General features: G+C 38.0%; 1 protein-coding gene across 6 annotated transcripts in view; it reads right to left on the bottom strand.

The window, feature by feature from the left end:
- The window catches only part of LOC126457360 (schwannomin-interacting protein 1 homolog), a 1,975,729-nt gene that overhangs the window by 24,785 nt on the left and 1,934,441 nt on the right, over window positions 1-16,503 (bottom strand). For 4 of the 6 annotated variants that reach the window (XM_050093596.1, XM_050093598.1, XM_050093593.1 and 1 more), the window contains 3 exons: window positions 6,009-6,126; window positions 3,923-4,071; window positions 202-486 (listed from right to left, as the gene is read on the bottom strand). In XM_050093596.1, coding sequence (XP_049949553.1) covers window positions 202-486; window positions 3,923-4,071; window positions 6,009-6,126 — 552 coding nt within the window. The remainder of the gene's footprint in view (window positions 1-201; window positions 487-3,922; window positions 4,072-6,008; window positions 6,127-16,503) is intronic. The other 2 variants (XM_050093595.1, XM_050093594.1) reach the window with 2 other exon arrangements.

Below are 16,503 nucleotides of genomic sequence, written 5' to 3'. Positions count from 1 at the left end.
TTTCGATGTAGTTTTTGTGGGTACTAAAACTGCAAACTGTAAAAGTTAATTGCATTTCTTATAATACTCATTAGGGGCACAACAATTGGAAGAAAGTGCCAAAGAAAGAAGGAAGAGTCAGAGAGCAAAATTCTATTTTACACTGTTTAAAAAAATGTGGTGCAAGAGAAATAATCTCTTCAATAGCACAGAAAACAATACCTTTTCTAGGCTTGAGCGCACCATTTCAGTGATCGGGCTCTTCTTCTGACGCTGTCTTTCTACTTCCATCTGCATGTGAGCCATTTCCTTTGCCTGTGCAAGTGCCAGACGTGCCTCAGCTTGCAGTCGTGCCTGTCGAGCAAAGAAGTCTGCCTCTGTCAGTGGCTGCTGGGGTGGAAGAGGTTGCGATGAGTCAGGTTCTTTTTGCTGTAAAGGCAGGGTCAAGAGAGATGCAGATGGCCGTGCTGCACCCATACTGATTCCAGTGGCAGAAGTGCACTGCTGCTGAAACAAGGCACATTACTGAGTGGGAGTTGGTGTTCAATATATAATAATAGTCAGCAAAAATGGTTAACAGTTATCAGCTAAAACAAATGGCACAGAACAACCAGTTGCTAATACTGACTTCCAGAACCACAACAATTCCTTACAACACACCAGCACGAAACTTTACATCAGAGGACCATTTTGCTTTAACTTTTAAAAGACTCTCCATTGCTTCATTGCACTGAATGCAGTTCTTTACCTTTCAAAAACACTTGTTTAAAAAAAGAAAGCAAATTCATCATCTTACATTTTTAGAAAATATAGACTTTACATAAAGCTGTTCGACTTGTGACTTTCTTATGGCAGAAGGAGGGTGTGTGAGGTGGGCCAGTGATCTAGGCTACAAGGAACAGGAGGGATGATTCAAAAAACTGTAGCCCTTTGCAGCTAAATAATCAACAAAATTATATTTCCTGGACTGTTGCGATAAAATATTCAACTATTTAGTTTCAATCTACTTAAGTCAAGCACTGTATTGTGCACCACTTCACAGATACTGCTTCTTGACAGTTGAGCACCACACATTTCAAATATCTGTAGGCTATGAAGAAAATATTCAACACTGTGTTATTTGATTTATTTAATTCCTGAGACTATACTGAAGAGGTTTTATTGTATTTCGCATTATTGGTTTCTAGACATTCATCATCAGACGTGCCTGAAAACTCAAACATATTAATCGAAAATAAGGTATGCCTACTGTGGGAATCCATCTACAGATCTCGTTACATTCACAGACTATACCAAACTCCATCACATATCCACTGAATCACCAATAGACTGACACATTCTTTTAGACAGGCTGTGATTTCATACGTAAACAAGTACACCCCAACTTCGAACATCCACTTCATGCTTTGTTACTTGGCAGAAACTTTTTAATAATATAGTAAGTTTTCATCATCTGTAATAATTATATATTTGTTTGGAAAATAAAAACCGCCTTTTCTTGCTGCACTGTATTTTATTTCTCTCAGACATATTTCGCCTTTTTCTCTTTAATGCATGATCAGTAAGATATAGAATGATACAGTTTTGTTTTGATATGTGTTATTTGTAGATTATAAAACAGTTCACACCCCCTTTTTATGTAAATAAGTGATTACTTACAGTTCTTCACATTTTTTGTAGGCATCTGTGTTTCCTTTCATCCAGTCACAAGCTGGAGGTCGCACAGCTCTGTTTACGAAACATAAGCATGTTTTTATATTCTTAACTTTTTTCTTCCCACTTTTCATCTTGTTTGCCCTTACTTTTGTGATGCACTGTCAGCCTTCTGTCACTAGATATTTGATCGATAACTGTGCTTTCAAGACGTAAATACTGTGAGTTCACTACGTTTCTCATCCTGTTTGGTTTGTTTACATACTTGTTGCCAATCTAAGAAAGTACATGCTGAAAAATAATGGCTATTCATTTTGTTGTGTGTGTGTGTGTGTGTGTGTGTGTGTGTGTGTGTGTGTGTGATGGGGAGGGGGAGGGGGAGAGGGGGGGGAGAGAGAGAGAGAGAGAGAGAGAGAGAGAGAGAGAGAGAGAGAGTTGCCATAAAATGGTTGAAAGTTATGGCATTCAGCTGATCTGAGTTTTGTAAATGTTTTATGGCGAAGTTCATGGGCAAGGAGTCAAATGGGGTTTTATTATTATTATTATTATAGCCCTTTGTTGTATTGTTACTCTATTATTGTATCTATTGGTGTAAACAATGAGTTGTTTGGCATGTGTACTTGATCATTCAACAGGGTTTTCTTTTCTGCTTTGGTTTTCTGTATGTGGTAATTTTCTTGCAGGGTTAGGTGGTTTCTTTTGTTGTTCATTCTAATTATTTTCATGTCTTCTTCTCTAGTGGTTGGTTGCAATTGTGTTCTCTTACATGTTCTGCAAATGTGGAGTGGTTTGTCCCATACTTCGAGGCTCTCAAGTGGTCATTGTATCTGATATCAAATATTCTGCCTATTTGTCCTATGTATCTGTCATCACAATTATTACACTGAAATTTGTATATACCTGCTTTTTGGTATATGTCTCTGTTTTTGTCAGTTTTAGGGTGTATTTGTCGTATGTAACTGTCATCACAATTATTACACTGAAATTTGTATATACCCGCTTTTTGGTATATGTCTCTGTTTTTTTGTCAGTTTTAGGGTGTATTTTTGGATAGAATTATCAGTTGTGTATGTTATGTTTATTCCCTGTCTTTTGAAAATGTTGGTGTTTTTATGTGTGAGTTTGTGTTTGTATGTCACTGTGTACCATCTTCTGTTTTCTTTTATATTTCCCTGATTATTCTTGCTAAATGATATGTGTCCCTTTTAAATATCTTAGATCTTTTGTTCCACTTAGACACAATGTGTTTTCTTGTTCTCTAAGAAAGCAGTACGCCAAAGAACGCAGCTGTAACTGTAACTGTGTATGCTAACAGGGCTATGGAATACTGTATCTGATGGTATAGCATACAGAAATCTCCCCAAGTTTCTGTAATGCAGTAGTATAAGCTAAGAGTTTTCTGGAGATGGAATTTACTGCATGGAATCCATTTATATATGTAACTGTTGAATGGAAAAATTTCCGCTCATATTTGGGACATCTCCTCGAAGTATTGACTCACCATCATCTTACCATAAGAAATGCATTGCAAAACTCTTCTTTGTTTCGTTACAATACAGTTAGATGCTGACAGCTATTTCAAAAGTGATAAGAGAAATTAAAGTTCTTAGCTAAAATTTATTTTTAGTCTTGTTTGGACAAGTTTGGAAGCAGACTGTGATATGTTCCTCAGGAACCTCATACTCCAAAACTTTCCTAACAGTATTAATAGCAACATGGCCTTGGTGCACTACACTCTGATACTGGCACGGCATCATGTATACCCATTCCCTGCACATGCCTCACTATAAACATCTTCCTCGGCATAATTCTTCAAAGATTTGTTCCCATTTCACAACAGTTAGCAATTTACTCAGATACACTATGCTCTCTAGATTTAAATGTCCATGGTTTTAGACTGAAGTATCCCCTTCATGTCTCTAATATTTGTGCACTCTTCATACTCGGTTTTATAACATGACAGTAACCTAAAATCTGGATATGAATCATTATCGCCTGGAACATGTAATCTTTTACTAACACCGTGCTACTAATATCAGTAATTCTCTCTTACTATGGGTCGTCACGAAAACTGTACACATCTGCTCTGCATTAGGGCTAATGTCACAAACATTTTTCTATGTCTTAACTTATCCCACTAATTTCTTGTTCATATTTTAAGTGTTTAATGATATCCGGCATATTTCACTGAAACCAATAGAATCTGCTCAAAATATACATGTTAAATAAACAACAAAGATTCTATCATTCTTAATGTCATGCAGGTATCTGTTTCCAAATTCAAACCTACCTTGGCTGGTAATGTATGACTCCTTGAAAGTGACATCTTCTCTGAATCACACGTTGACGTCTCTGTGTCCGAACTGGGGGAATCTACATCAGATGCTGTCTCATTCATAAAACAAATCTGCAGGTTCATCCCTGTAGGGGAAAGATTCACTACTTCTGTAAACTTTGCACTATTACTACAAAGCACTTTTCAAAGTATTAATAAATCAAAATGTATTTTGTAATGTTTCTTTGTACAAAGTTTGGTATTTTAAAACAAAAAAAATCAAAAGTTTTGGATGAGTAAGAACACCCACACAGAACATGAGTCACATGTTACAATGAATGTATGAATAAAATGAAGTTTTCCTTGAACATACGTTATTTCTTACTGTGGATATATGTATATAAAAATTAACAATAATACAAATATCACAGAGAAGTAAATACATAATAAACTTAGAACTATAAAGATAAAGAGGCTTGTTTTAGGACAGGTAACAACAAAATACAAAAGTAACAAAGGGAAAGTACATATTTACAACTTTGTAACTTTACAATTGTCAAAGACTTTTACAACTTTCTTTCTGTTTTTAGCTACTTTGTTATATACTATCTGTCATCTTAACTGATGAAATGTATTGTGTCTAAAGATTTAAAATTGTATCTAGCACAACATACCATTTGCATGTTGTGAATTAGATTAGAGGATCGAGTAATGAGTATGAATTACTCACTTTGCCTATGACTTTCAGAGGGCTTTCCCATATTTTTAACTTAAATGAAGCAAAAAAACCTTAAGAACAAGTTTTTGATTCATGTTACCTTAGTGTGCTAAATGCTACCACTACAGTACCATTAGACTTAAGACTGAAAGTTGAGTTGAACAAAGAGATTATATAACACGAAAGCTAATCTGAGAAGACCCAGAAGAAGTTTTCAGATGCAACAATTGGAAAAAAATCGAGGACTATATGTTAATGGGACAGGTATGAACCATTTTTGTTTTGACGATGATGATGTATTTCTTGCCTGTAGCATAGGTAACTTCCATGTGGAACCAGTTGATGTGTTTTTGTATACGGGACAAGTGAAGACAGTTCCTGGATGGGCAGCAAAAGAAATAAACAGGAGAATGAAAATGGGTGGAGCACTTTCAGTAAAATAGATTGGATTTTCTAAACTTAACTTCTGGTGTGTCTGACAAGAAAAGTTTACAACCAGTATTCTGAATTTTGACTTATAGATGTGAGACATGATCCTTTGGCATAAAAACTTTTCAAAAACTGAAAGCTACTTGGTAAGCAATACAAAACACAACGTGGAAATTATTAGGAAAGACGGGAAACAAATAAATGGGTTCAAGAATAAACTTGAGTGTACAGTGCAGTTATTACTGTAATGAAACTGACATTGAGGTGGATGGATAGGGTAGCCAGATGGCATAGGGAGAAAGGAAGTTTTCTGGATTCCAAAAGGAGAAACGACAGAGAAGACAATCTAATGGAAGATCTGCAGATGAAAACAGAAAATATGTAGGGGGTTTCTATAGCTGAAGGCCACATGACATGTTGCATTCTGGAGGTGGAGAAGGTCTTTGTCCTGCAGTGGATGTTGAATATCAAAAGCCTGTATATGTATGAGAGAGAGGGAGAGACAGAAAGTTGGAAGTAGGTTGATAGGAGGCTAACAGAGTACAGAGTGAGGGACGTACAGAGGCTGAAGATGGAATCACAGAAGCCAAAGGAAGAGAATGTAAAGAAAGAAACAAATGAATTTTTCAAAACCAGGGGTACTTTCTTTGGTGAGTTGGTGAAAGAGGAAAGGGTTACTAGAAAGAAGGCTATTTGGTTGGGAAAGAGGTACGCAGTCAATGATTAGACAATCAGAGATGAAAATATGAGTTTGGATATGATGATTTACAGAAACCACTGAAGACCTAAATCAGGATCGTCAGTGCAAAATCAGTATAAAAGAATTTGGTGTTACATAAGGGAACTCCATCTGCCCCCCCCCCCCCCCCAACACACACACACACACACACACACACACACACACACACACACACACAACTACCAAGAAATAAGTAACTGAGATAGTTCACATACCACTCTGAAGCCTTGCTTGCAGACTAGGTTTTCTGCCTGGGCGGTCACCACTATAATAATCATCTGTGTCTGAGCCCATAGCAAGTCGCCTACGAATTTCCTCACGATCATTGCGCCGCTGTAAACAAGAAAAATATTCTGATTTATAAGACATAATTCACAGCTTATAACAAACACACTACTCTCCTAATGTTTTATATAAAACAACACTTTTGGTGCTGAAAACAGAATTTTTTTCCTGTTTTGTATCAGAGTACGTCAAATGACCTCATTTCATTAAATGTGCTCACATTATTATTTTAATAGTTAATGCACATGTAAATTAGTTCCTCAGTAGAACAAAAAATGAGTCCAAGGTGCAAATTTTTACGTTTCATTCATTTGATGGCTCGTTTTGGGTCGAGGTCCATTTTTAAATCATTCATAACATATTCAAAAATGAAATTTCTGAAGATGTCAAACATGTACAATGAACATTTACAGTGCATACAAATAACTGTCATTTGTATGCACTGTATGTATGATTTGAAAGTGGGTCTCACCCCAAAACTAGTCATCGAATGAATAAAAAAGCAAAAATTTGCAGTTTGGACTGGTCTTTCATTCTACTGATTAACAGAAGTTGCTGACCCAAGCCACTTCAGCATGATGGCAATTAGTTCTTGTTTCAAGGAAACACAGTTCAGCCATTGCATGAACCATTAAATAAACAGACTTTTTATGTCAAATTAGACCATGACTCTGGAAAAAAACAACGTAGAAACACACCTCTGCAACGCAATTCTAAGTAAACCATGAATTCACAGGCAACTGTCTCTGCTAGAATTACTACTGAATTGCTAAATGACAAAAATAAAATTTTAACTACTTAGGGTCCACTTCTCTAGCTGAATGGTCATTATGTCTGACTGTTATACAAAGGATCTGAATTTGAGTCGCGTGGTAGGAGGACTGGAATACAGTGTACTCAGTCTCATGAGGAAATATGGGCATCTATTCTTTAAGAAGTAAGGGGTTCACTTTTCAGAAGTAGGCATTAATGACCAGGAGAGCAGTGTGGTAGTTAACCAGACATACAGATTCGGATTCTTTATTTGCCATTGAGCATCTATATTGGAATAGGCTTCCCCAGTGATAGCAAATTACAGTTGAAGTCAAACTATTGAAATTAATTTTCACATTACATGTACAAATTAAGTATCTTATATACACCTATAATCACAAATATTTATTTCAACACTGCCCATATCACAGAACTCTGTTATGTTGTAACATGGATGTTTTTGCCAGTCATATAACTTCAATTTAAATTTTGTTAATGGTAAGTATCGAACAACGAGAGGAAACTTGTTAAAATTTTTGAGAGCATTCACTTTATGCGAGTTCCCTGTTATTGTTAGCCTGTGCCTTGGGACATCATTGTTTGCCTTATTTCTAGTGTCATGTTCAAGAACTGTTTCCCTGACAACACATTCTTTAATGTTGTTATTGACAAAGAATGCAGGCTCATAAATATACAGATTCACACTGTTGGTATCCTAAGCCTGGTAAAAAAGATGGCGACAGTGCTCTTTAGAACCAGCCTTACGCATTAAATGGACGATTTTTTTTTTTTAAATGTTGCTGAATGAGGAGCATGTCACCATATGAGGACGACATATGACATGTGACTAAAAGAGTATGAAATATGTTATACAGAGATAATTATTGCTGAGTATGTTTCTCAGTTTCCACATCAGGTACGACTCACGTGAAATCTTTTTACAGGCTTGGTTGATAAGGTTTTCCCTACTGAATTTGGTATTATAATATGTTCCTAAGAGTTTGACACATTTATCACTTACACTCTTAAACAGTCCTAACACAAACTACTGAATTTCGTCTGGATTACAAACAAGTTTACTGGCTGCAAACAAATTCAGTGCTGAATCAAGAGTTTGTTGCACGATATTATCAAGAGTTGGGATGTTGTGATGTGAAGCTGTATCATCAGCATAGCAGATAAGAGACTGTAATTCACAATGGAGCAGGTCATTGACAGCAAAATGAAAAAGAAGGGGCCCAGGACAAAGCCTGGTGAAACACTTGTACCAGTTTCTACTTATGAGCAGTGTCTATAACTGAGACAAAACTGTCTCCCACGATCAGATAGGAAGAAATTACTGCTAATGCAGATTTTTGTATACCATAACATTTTGCACATAATGCAGGCTATACTATTTTCTAATTTTGAAAATCTGTTCAAGTCTAATCAACGATTTTCAGAACAGTTGCAGTGGTACTTTTATCTGGCTGAAATCTGAACTGGTTGTTGCAAAGAACGTTATCCTTTTCAAAATAATTTCTTAATTGAACTTACATGAGTGATTCGAATATTCCTGATAATATTAACACATTAGAAACTGGTTGGTGGTTCTGGGGGAGTTGTTCTTCATTATTTTTGAATAAGGGTAACTTTTGTGATTTTGGGTGAATCCTGTAAAATTCCATAATCTGAACATTCATTAAAAATAAAACTTAGTGGCTTAATTGGCAACTGAATTGTTCATTTAACAACATAATTAGACATCCAGTAGCAATCGATACTTTTTGAAATAAATAATTTGGAAACAGTTTTACAGATAACATTGGGTGTGATTTTATCCCAATGAAAGAAAGTGCTTCAGACAGCTGGAGACCAAGCAGATATGTCTGTGGTTTTAATTTTGTCTCCAAGTTCTCTGACTGATGTGACAATGTACTCTTTTAATTCTCCTGGATCAAGCAGAGTTTGATGTACCCAGGTGGAGGAATTGTCATTGTCTAATAGCGTCCCATGCTGCCTTACATTTATTTCGAGCACCCTCTGTGTACCTGAAACTGACTTCTAATTATATCATATGTTGTGGATTCTTTCATTCCTTTTTTAACCAACAAGGGTAGCTTTCCATTGCGCAGTTAACCTATTCATTATTCTCACTAGCAGTGATCCCTCTAATCTGAGTAATATAACTGCAAAGTGATACTCATAGACTAATTTAGATAAATTCTGGAAGGCAGAACATGACAGACTGTGCTGTGTAGACTAACACAGTATCAAAATGGGTACATCATAAGTAGGCAAACATATTACAATGGGTTAATAAATGAGGCAGTAATCACTTTTAAGTGTGTTCTCAAGCAATTTTAAGAATCATGAAGCAGCTTACACTGTTCAAGAAATGACGTTTTTTGTGGATTAAAATTAACAGAAACATGTAAGAGATTGGGAAAAAAGGAAGTATTCAATAGTAAATCTTCCCCCACTGTATGATATTCAGAGGAATTCTTGTTGTCCAAAATACAGCAAAATACTGTAAATGAACTATGTATTACAGCTGCTGCTTCAAGTAGGCTCCTGGAACTTCAACCACCAAAATATCAGTCTAAGTTAAAAGTACTGAGATAACAAAACCAACAATTATATATGACAAGCTACTTGAGACTATGTAATTAAAAACCTAAAAAATAATTACTTTTGGCACGGAATCGTCTTCTGGTGTAATAACACGAATGAACCTTGCAACAATATCTTCTTCCTCCTCCTCTTCCTCAAGTGAATTTGGCTGTAACGTAATCCATTGCATTCTGTTATCTACCAACACAGGCCATTTCAACACTCGATTTTGGGGAGATTTATCCGTGACAGGTTGCTGTGATACATTGCATGTATCCTCAGATATGGGGAAGAATGTGGAAAACTTGGATTTCTTCAATGCCAACATCAGATTGTCCGATAACCGGCTAGTGTGATTTTTTATATTTTCCACATTTTCTGATAAACGCGTCGTCTGGGATCGTATATTCTCGAGATTTAACGTCTCACTCAGTTTTGCAGAATGCGACTTTACGTTATGGATTATGTTTTCAAACATATTCTCTTTTCAGACACACGTACTGTACTATAAAACTAGCTACTACACAACACCAAGCGGTTACAATTTTGTAGACGTACGCTCAAAATTCAACAGCCTTGAACGAACACTGTGCAGCGTACACACAATACAGCAATCCACCAATGCTTTGACCGGATGTTCCGTCGCGCGTATACGAAATACAAGCGCGTCTTGTTGTGTTTGCCTGCCGCAAAAAGTTCTTGTTTTTATTGAAGGAGGTGGCCAAAATGAACGCCTGCGGCGTATTTCAGTAATAAGATACTTACGATTCGTATATATGATACAAATTCGTTTCGGAGGTTACTTGCGTTGAAAATAATGGTTATTTCTTGAAATACTATATCTGCAATTCCGAATCATTTACTTAACCCTACTATTATTTAACAAATCGAGGACGCGTTACTATAACGTACCTATGCAGTTAGATTTAGGATTTAGTAGAGGCGGGTGCACAACTTGGGTTGTGGCTCGAAGCAAGAAATTATGCATTTTATCGCGTTTATTATTTGCAATACAATGTAGCGTCTTGAAGGTTGCGAGGCAATACAACTATAATGAGTTTGATCTCGCATTCAGTGTACTTAAAAGAATGTATTTTAAATTCAAATACTTAAGTTGTTTACGCTATGTTTCATTCACAGCCTCAGAGTTATTTCATGGTCTACATTTATATCAATAGTCCGCAAGTCACTTGATGGTGTGTGACGAATACTTCTTGTACCAGAAACTGATGCCCCCTTCCATGTTCCACTCGCGAATGGCGCGGGGGAAGACTGACACTATTAGCTCTAATTTCTCGAATTTTCTTGTTGTGGTCACCTCATAAGACGTATTTAAGAGGAAGTAATGTGTGTTCGATTCCTCTCGGACAATAAACTTTCCGTGATGCACAAGGCCTCTTCCCTTTTTTTTTGCGCAGCACTAATTAGGTACTATAACTTAAAAAAATGAAAAATATATCAAGGTGACATTTAACGCTGGTCAGACACATGTAGAGGGGACATTCATAAACGCGTCTTCAGAACATAATTGACACTTTCGAATGAGAGTACTAGATACTACTGACAGCAAACCACTTCTGTTCTAGTAGTAAGATCGACGGTCGTAATTCCCTTTAGATTTTTATATCTTCTTGAGCTATAAATTTGGCGTTGGCATCATATGTACTTCTGTTTGTATCTCCTAGAACTGGAATAGTAGTTATAAAAGACGCGCGCATCTAGCGCAAATAATAGGGACGGAAAGTACACTGGGTTGTATGTATATAATTCCTTGATTTCTGATTTTATGTTTAATATACATGATCACTTTTTCACCAAATGCTGCCCATACGTATGAACCATATGCAAGTTAATGGCATTTTACTAGGCTCAAAAGTAGACCTGTCGAAAATAGTTATGCTTATTTCAGGTCTTAAAATGAGCTTTTCTTTTCACTATTACAGTACCTGAACATGGCCATTGTAAACCGAAACCGGTTACGACTGAGCAATAAAAAATATTGCGTCAAAAATAAAGAATAAGTCAGTCACCGTCTCCGCAAACGGATTTTTTTTATCTAAGATAGTACCGTACATCGTGGTGGGTAGTGAACAAGTCTCGGAACTCCTTTAAAAATTTGGCTCTGTCAGTCTGCACTGTAACAATGTGACCGACATTACGAATTGCGATGTCATGGCACTGACTCCGAAAAGTCGATTCTATGTAAGTGGGCAGAGAAAGATCCATGACGGAGGCATTCGATCAATGGACGAAATTATTTTCCTCGAGTGTTTGGACTTCACACACCATGGCTCTCTTGGTATAACTGGCTGCAAACCCTGCGCAACTTCTACCCCGTGTTCTTTGACTGTCGGTATATTCTTTCCACAAAAGAATCGTCTGTCGCTTTACATGAAAAATAATAATAATAATAAAATAAAAGTAGTTTTATCGCCGTACTACTTCTACTGCTAATCGCATCTCTTGCTAGTTGATATACTTTGAAATTCAACGCCAAAATCTCTTGTAGCGTTCTTGCACGCACTAAACTATCCCTTGACGAAACACGCCGCTCTTCGTTGGATCTTCTTTATCGGTCCTATATGACAGTTGCCGCTTCCACCAATTTGTTATCAATAGTATAGTTGTACAGCAGTGAATTTCTTTTCCAATCCATGCGCAGTACGTACATTTATTTACTTTCAAGATTAACTACCAGTCCCTGCATCATTCGTCAAGCTTCTGTAGGTCCTCTAGGGGTTGCTACTTTCTTTTAGATAACTGAATCATGTGCGAACTGCCTGAAAGACCTTCCGACGCATTTTACTATATCATTTAGATAAATTATAAACAGTAACGGTCGTATCACACTTCCCTGGGGTACTCCCGAAGCTACCTTCACATGTGTAGATTTTATTCCGTTAAGAGCGGCGTGTTGGGGTCTGTGGGGAAGGGAGTCTTGAATCCAGTCGCAAATCTGGTCCGATGTTCGGTAACTTCGTTTTTTTCCCCACTGAACGGCAATGCGGGATAGTGTGAAATGCCTTCCTGAAGTCGAGGAACACAGCATCAACCAGAGCGCTGATTTTCATATCGCTTAACTTCCTGTACCAGTCAGTAAGGTGTTTGCAAATAGTCCAATTGTGAGGATGGCACTAATTCATTCAGATTACACAGTTGGTCGGGATCATAATTTTCAGCTGTCAGGAATATTTGACCACTGAAGTGGATCACCACACAGAATTGCAACATTAATGCAACATGAGTGATGTCAGAACTTCGTCAGTACCGTATTTTAATCGATTTATTTCCACCATCGCAGTTGTAGTAAGCTGAGTTCGCATTATCTATATTAACAGTTTAAATGTAAGTATTACAGATGCCCAAAAAGCATCGGTCTTAGTAGGAGACCACCTGGAGAATTTGGAATGTAAGACGCTCACTAGGTCTTGTGCTCGAGCCATCTTGACGTCTACTGATTCAAGAGATTTTCAGGAGTCATGGATCGCTGAATCTGATCACTTCCTCACAACACTCACAGGCTAACAGGCATGACGAGTGCAACTTGTGTTTCTGCCATTTCAAAATTCACATTATTGCTCGTGAAAAACGTTATTTCATTCCACATAGGTTTCAGAGTTCTTCTTATAGACAAAATTACATAGAATGTTTGTGATCTGGACCAGTTGATAAGTTTGATCGTCGCTCTCTTCCAATAACTGGAACAGTTTTCTGCTCAAATCTTTTTTTTTTTGTGAAGGGATATTTGGAAACAATACTCTCTTTTTTCATTTCTATTTCAATGTGATCTATTTCGATCCCACTGTCAACAACAAGTGTTTGTATCAAGGTTTGCACAGAGCTGGGCACAGCTCTTTACCATCCTGCTCGACTAAAATGAATGTTTCCAGCTTTTTTATTTTGATTCACCAGTCTTCTCACTGCCTCGATAAGGCCCGCCACGAATTCCTCTCTTGAGCCAACCTCTTCATCTCAGAGGAACACTTGCACCCTACATTCAGAATTATTTGTTGGCTGTGTTCCAGTCTCTGTCTTCCCCCACACTTTTTACCGTCTACAGCCTCATCTACTAAGATGGAGGTTATTTCCCGATGCTGTAACACATGGGCTATTATCCTGTCCCTTCTTCTTGTCAGTGTTTTCCACTGTTACTTTTTTCGCCAATTCTTGGGAGAACCTCTTCATTCCTTATCAGTCAACCTAATTTTTAACACCCTTTTATAGCACCACGTCTCAATCGTTTCATTTCTATTCTATTCCAGTTTTCCCACGGTCCATGATTGACTACCAACCATTTAATGTTGTGCTCCAAACGTACATTCTATATGAAGATGGTATCTGTTCCTTCGGACATGTCCGAAAGAACAGATACCATCGGTGATCATGTAGCGCTCTAGAATGAAATGATAATTAAATCAAGACCCTACGCTGCAGACAGGCGTTGATATACATCAACGGGGACAGCTGAAAATGTGTGCTCCGACCGGGACTCGAACCTGGGATCTCCTGCTTACATGGCAGACGCTCTATATATCTGAGCCACCGAGAGCACAGAGGATAGTGCGACTGCAGGGACTTATGCCTTGCACGCTCCCCGTGAGAGCCACATTCCCAACTTAATGTCCACACACTAAATTCGTAGTGCCCCTGCCCATTACACTCATTACTCGCAGCAGACAATCTTACCGAGTCCCGTAAGAGTTCGGGCAATACGTGTGCATCCGCACAGAAGAAGGTGGTCAATGGCCAGTTAGCCTTAACTATATGAAGATGGTATCTGTTCTGTTCTGGTATGTCAGAAAGAACAGAACCATCTTCATATAGTTAAGATTAACCAGCCATTGACCTCCTCCTTCTGTGCGGATGCACACGTATTATCCTAACTCTTATGGGACTTGGTGAGATTGTGGACATTAAGTTGGGAATGTGGGTCTCACGGGGAGGGTGCAAGGGTAAGTCCCTGCAGTCGCACTATCCTCTGCGCCCTCGGTGGCTCAGATGGAGCCGGCATGGTAGCTCAGCGTGTTCGGTCAGAGGGTTAGCTGCTCTCTGTAATTAAAAAAAAAAAAAAAACAAAAAAAAAACAACTGAGTTAATGGAAAGGATCAACGACGAACTGAAACGGGTGTCTTGCGACATCCGCCCCCAGCAGATGCAACGAACTAAAACGAACAAAATGAGACTAAAAAAAAAGGATGGATAGAGGGTCTGCCATGTAAGTAGGAGATCCTGGGTTCGAGTCCCGGTCGGGGCACACGTTTTCAGTTGTCCCCGTTGATGTATATCAACACCTGTCGGCAGCGTAGGGTCTTGATTTAATTATCAATTCATTCTTAGAAACATCTTTCTCCAGTTAATCCCGATGTACGATACTAGTAGACTTTTTTTTTTTGCCAAGAATGCCGTTTTTTGCCTACACTAGTTAACTTGTTACGTCTACCTTGGTTCGTCTGTCATGTGTTTTTTTTTTTTTTTCGTCAAAGGTAGCAGAATTTCTTTACTTTTTCTACTTCGTTGTCATCAATTTTGAGCTTAAGTTTATCACCAATCTCACTACTGCTGCTCATTATTCAATTCATACTCTGTACTCATTAGACTGTTCATTCCACTCAACATGTCCCGTAATTCTTTTCACTGTCACTGAGAACAGCAGTTTTATCAGTGAATCTTGTCACTGATGTCCTTTCATCCTGAAGCTTAATCTCAATTTTTAATTTTTCTCTTATTTCCTTCATTGTTCCTTGGATTACGATAGACTGAACAGTGGCGGCGAAAAACTGCATACGCCTCTTACTCCGTTCTGAATCCTAGCATTTCGTGACGAGTCTTCCACTCTTACTGTTCCCTCTTGGCTCTTGTACATTTTGTACATTACCTGTTTTTACCTATAGCTCACTCGTATTTTTCTCTCAATTTCGAACATGTTGCACCATTTTACAATGTCGAACGTTTTTTCTAGGTCGACAGATCCTATGAACAGGTCTTGATTTTTCATACTGTATGTCTTGCTCCCATCACCAAGTGCAACACCAGAACTGCCTCATTTGTACCTTTATCTTTCCGAAAGCCGAACTGAGCGTTACGTAATGAATCATTTCTTTTTCCAGACATTTTAGCCTCCCCATCACATTTAGACATCATGACACTTTTTCAGTTACAGACCACATGTCCCGTGGATACACGTTATGTCTCTTTTATGCAGTGGTTTCCATTGCCTTCTGTGTCCTCATACCGTTTTTTATTCTGGTTACCGTTTGAGATATGAAACCACTGAAATATGACACCATTTACACAAAAAAGTTGGAGGAATTGGTGGAAGATGAGGGTAATAACCAGATGCAGCAGATGATACCGAACGTACATGGGTTGTGCGTGTTTGTCCCTGCTTTACCCTGCAACGCCAAGAACTACTTCAATGAAACTTCGTACATATACGCTTTGCTGTTTGGAATAAACGTATACCGACGTGCCCCTACTACCACCTACCTCCACCAAGTATGGTATGTAAAAACAATGGTAAACAGCTGACGTTATTTAATTAGCGAATCTTTAGCTCTCAAGGTTGCTTGGTTGATTGATCACAATCCTGAACGACATTTAATTCCACTTTTAGTCGAATAAAAATCTATAGAACCTATTTCCCATGCCTCTATGTTGTGAGAAATAATCTGGCTTGTTGTTGTTGTTGTTGTTGTGGTCTTCAGTCCTGAGACTGGTTTGATGCAGCTCTCCATGCTACCCTATCCTGTGCAAGCTTCTTCATCTCCCAGTACCTACTGCAACCTACATCCTTCTGAATCTGCTTAGTGTATTCATCTCTTGGTCTCCCTCTACGATTTTTACCCTCCACACTGCCCTCCAATACTAAATTGGTGATCCCTTGATGCCTCAGAACATGTCCTACCAACCGATCCCTTCTTCTTGTCAAGTTGTACCACACACTCCTCTTCTCCCCAATCCTATTCAATACCTCCTCATTAGTTATGTTATCTACCCATCTAATTTTCAGCATTCTTCTGTAGCACCACATTTCGAAAGCTTCTATTCTCTTCTTGTCCAAACTATTTACCGTCCATGTTT

The sequence above is a fragment of the Schistocerca serialis genome, chromosome 2 (assembly GCF_023864345.2).
Source record: "Schistocerca serialis cubense isolate TAMUIC-IGC-003099 chromosome 2, iqSchSeri2.2, whole genome shotgun sequence".
Classification (NCBI taxonomy): Eukaryota; Metazoa; Arthropoda; class Insecta; order Orthoptera; family Acrididae; genus Schistocerca; species Schistocerca serialis.
This window is presented reverse-complemented; position numbering and strand designations above follow the sequence as displayed.